The sequence below is a fragment of the Ursus arctos genome, unplaced genomic scaffold (genome assembly GCF_023065955.2).
Source record: "Ursus arctos isolate Adak ecotype North America unplaced genomic scaffold, UrsArc2.0 scaffold_14, whole genome shotgun sequence".
Classification (NCBI taxonomy): Eukaryota; Metazoa; Chordata; class Mammalia; order Carnivora; family Ursidae; genus Ursus; species Ursus arctos.
The window spans coordinates 69,489,743-69,493,352 of NW_026622808.1; the positions used below are offsets into that span (position 1 = coordinate 69,489,743).

The 3,610-nt window shown below is 59.7% G+C and overlaps 1 protein-coding gene across 1 annotated transcript; it reads left to right on the top strand.

Annotated features, from left to right (window-relative positions):
* The first annotated feature begins 1,869 nt into the window (after nt 1–1,869).
* On the top strand, nt 1,870–2,574 carry DNAJB8 (DnaJ heat shock protein family (Hsp40) member B8). The gene has a single exon (XM_026500373.2). The coding sequence runs from the start codon at nt 1,870–1,872 to the stop codon at nt 2,572–2,574; it is 705 nt and encodes a 234-aa protein (XP_026356158.2).
* Nucleotides 2,575–3,610: the final 1,036 nt, after the last annotated feature.

The window sequence follows — 3,610 nt, forward strand, 5'->3', positions numbered from 1 at the left end:
TGTAGCTACACACGGCGGACTTACTCCCCACTGTTCATTTCCTCTACCAAGCGATGTGTTAGGTGTTAGCCCACGGGGGTGGATGGACGGGGGGGACGGAGGACAGGTCCTGCTCCTGGCAAGGCGGGCGGGAGTGACCGCGTCTGTCACTCTAAGTCGGGCTGCCAAAGTGTCTCTGGGTTCTGCTTCCATTCTTTCCGGCGTTTGGGACTGGCTGGACCCTGCTGTCCCCTGCTAGGTCCTGGGGACCCACACTGATGAGTACGGAAGGAAGAGACACACAGAGAGAGAATAGAGAGAGGGGTGAGGACTACAGAAAGAAGAGAAGGAAGGGAGGGGGGAGACACTGGGGGGAGAGGAGGAGGAGGAAAGCCCTGCTTCTCACTGGCGGGGTTATTAGGTAGTTCAGCGCGTGCTCCGTCTTAACCAGAGGGGGGAGGGGGAGGGCTGTCCATCAGTATTGCTAATTGCTATTTCTAAATATGATCTAACATTGGAGCAAGAATTAAAGAAATGTCAATGCCTAGGAACTCCTGGTTTCTAACTCACTCACCTTACTAGCTTTCCAGGGCAAATATCACAAGCTGGGTGACTTAGAACAACAGAAATGTAACCTCTCACAGTTCCGGAGGTCAGAAGTCCAAGATCAAGGTGTTGGCGGGGCTGCACTCCCTCCTTCCAGCTTCTGGTGACTGCGGGCTCTCCCTGCGCTGCATTGCCACCCCCCTCTTCTTCTGTGTGACTCCGGAAGGATGCTTTTCATTGGATCGGGGACCCACTGACATAATCCAGCAAGCTCTCGTCTCAACATCCCTAATTTAATTACATCTACAAAGACCCTTTTTCCAAATGAGACCACATTCGCAGGTTCCAGCGATTAGGACAGGGACATAGTTTTTGGGGGGGCCACCATTCACCCCACTACACTCACCAGTCACACTTACTATCAATCCGGATTTTTCTTACCGGAACTGAGTGGAATGCTTCTTTTAATTTGCAGTGCTCAGACAGTGCTGGGCTTGCATCTCTCTCTCTCTCTCTCTCACTCTCTCTCTCTCTCTCTCTCTCTCGGACGTGCTGTGTGACTTTGAGGACTTCTACATGTCTCTGAGCCTCGTTCATTCAACAATGGTCTTAGACACGGATGAACACGCCTGCCTTTGTGGGGCTTACCTCTGAGGATCTGACCTCATAAAGGGGCACAAGAAGAATGAACTTCTGCTCCCGCCTGCCTTCCTGATTCCCCACTTGGGGCCCCCTCAATCCACCCCAACAACCCAGCCAGCAGGCTAAGTGGATATGTCTCAGGAAGCCCGCCTTCCCCTCCCCTGACCATGGTCGCCAACCTGCATTGACCATGGTCGCCAACCTGCATTGCCCACCTTGGCCCGATCCTGTGGCTGACTCTGTCTCTGCTCCTTGGCTCCCTGGAGCTCAGCCCGCAGGCCCAGCGTGACCAAGCTCCAAATTCTCTGCCTGCCAAGGGGCTGACGTCATTGGCAGGGGCAGGCCAGTGTGCCCAGGGGTGCGGGTGCGGAGCTGGGGCTGGGATCTGCTCCGCCCAGGGACTGATGTCACAAAGGGCCCAGCCTCCACTCTGCAGGGGGGTCTGCCCCTGGCCTGGCCCCACTGTGGCAGTGTCCCCCTCCCCCCACCCTTCTCAGTGGAGGTGCCCACCCGTCCCTGAGAGCTGGTACTATGAAAAGGTAAAGTCCGGGGCAGAGCCGCGCCCGGAGCCAGCAGATTCCAGCAAGGCCCCCGCTGAGGGACCCGCACCAGCTGCTGCCTCCTCCCAGTCGGTCCCGGCCCCCGGGGCCCCGGTGCCCACCTCACCTTCGCCCCCGCCTCCGCCCCCTCCCTCCCCTCGCCATGGCCAACTACTACGAAGTGCTGGGGGTGCAGTCGAGCGCCTCCCCAGAGGACATCAAGAAGGCCTACCGCAAGCTGGCCTTGCGCTGGCACCCCGACAAGAACCCCGACAACAAGGAGGAGGCCGAGAAGAAGTTCAAGCAGGTGTCCGAGGCTTACGAGGTCCTGTCCGACACCAAGAAGCGCTCCGTGTACGACCGCGCGGGCTGCGACAGCTGGCGGGCTGGTGGCGGGGCCAGCACCCCCTACAGCAGCCCCTTTGACACGGGCTACACCTTCCGGAACCCTGAGGACATTTTCCGCGAGTTTTTCGGCGGCCTGGACCCCTTCTCCTTTGACTTCTGGGACGTCCCTTTCAACAGTGACCGCGCCGGCCGGGGCCACGGCCTGAGGGGGGCCTTCTCGGCCGGCTTTGGCGAGTTCCCGGCCTTCATGGAAGCCTTCTCGTCCTTCGACACCCTGGGCCGGGCCGGCGGCGGGGCCAGCCGCACCACCTTCTCCTCCACCTCCTTCGGCGGCTCCAGCGCCGGCAGCTCGGGCTTCAAGTCGGTGATGTCGTCCACCGAGATGGTCAACGGACACAAGGTCACCACCAAGCGCATCGTGGAAAACGGGCAGGAGCGCGTGGAGGTGGAGGAGGACGGGCAGCTCAAGTCGGTGACCATCAACGGCAAGGAGCAGCTCAAGCGGGTGGACAACAAGTGAGCACCCGGCCGCCCCGGGCCGCCCGCCCGCCGCACAGGCCGCCAGCCTGGCTGATGCTTAATAAATGTGTCAAGTGAGTTCATGGAAACAGCTGGCCCGGACGTGTGGCGCATGGGGACCTGCTGCGCCGGCCGGGCCCCAGCCCCAAGCGCAGGGGCGAGAGTGCTCGGGCCCGCGGGCGCTGCCTCCACGCCCAGGCCACGGTAGCGAGAGGTGCAGGGGTGGTCCTGTGGGCGGTTTGTGATCCTTGTCTGTGTCTCGGGGGTTCGTGTCAGTCCGTCTCAACCCAGCCCCGTGCCTCTGTGCCTGCTCTCTGATGGGAAAGGATGTGTCATCGTCCCAGGGCCTCCAGCTCCATGTCTCAGCCCCCGGCCCCCTCAGGGATTCGTCACGCAGCCCACATGCCAAACCCAAGTAACATCCCGTCGCCTGGCTTGCTGTAGACCTGCCATGCCTCCCTCTGCTGTAAGCATAAGGACCTCAGGCCTCGTCCTCACCATGAGGCCGTGGTGGCTTGGTCCCTGCCTATACCTTGCTGGTCTCACCTCCCTGCAACCCTCACTCTCGGAGCTCCAGACATACTGGTCAACCCTCTATTCTTCCACTGAACCAAATGCCTTGCAACCTCAGGGCCTTTGCACATCCTGTTCTCCCTGGTAAAGGCCCACTCATCTCCAGGCCTTTGCTCAAGCATCATTTCTTCAAGGAGGCCTTCCCCAACACCACTATTGTGAATTAGTTCTCCACCTACCCCACTCTAAAGGCCCCTCACCTGTTTTGCCCTGGCCCTTATGGGTTGTCTGTGTGACTGCTGAGAGATGTGTGGCTCCTTGACTACACTGCAGGTCCAAGGGAGCAGGGCCTGTGCCTGCCTCATCGTTCACTGTATCCCGAGTCTACAGCAATCCTGGCACTAAGGGGCAAGGCACATATTTGTTAGAAGAATGACTGTTTCTAGGTGTGTGTGTGTGTGTGTGTGTGTGTGTGTGTGTGAGTGTTGGCGTGTTGGGGGATGCGTGCTGATCCCAGGCAGGCC

Excerpts from the sequence above, each read along its gene's own strand:
- DNAJB8 (XM_026500373.2), top strand. The coding sequence starts at position 1,870 with ATGGCCAACTACTACGAAGTGCTGGGGGTGCAGTCGAGCGCCTCCCCA.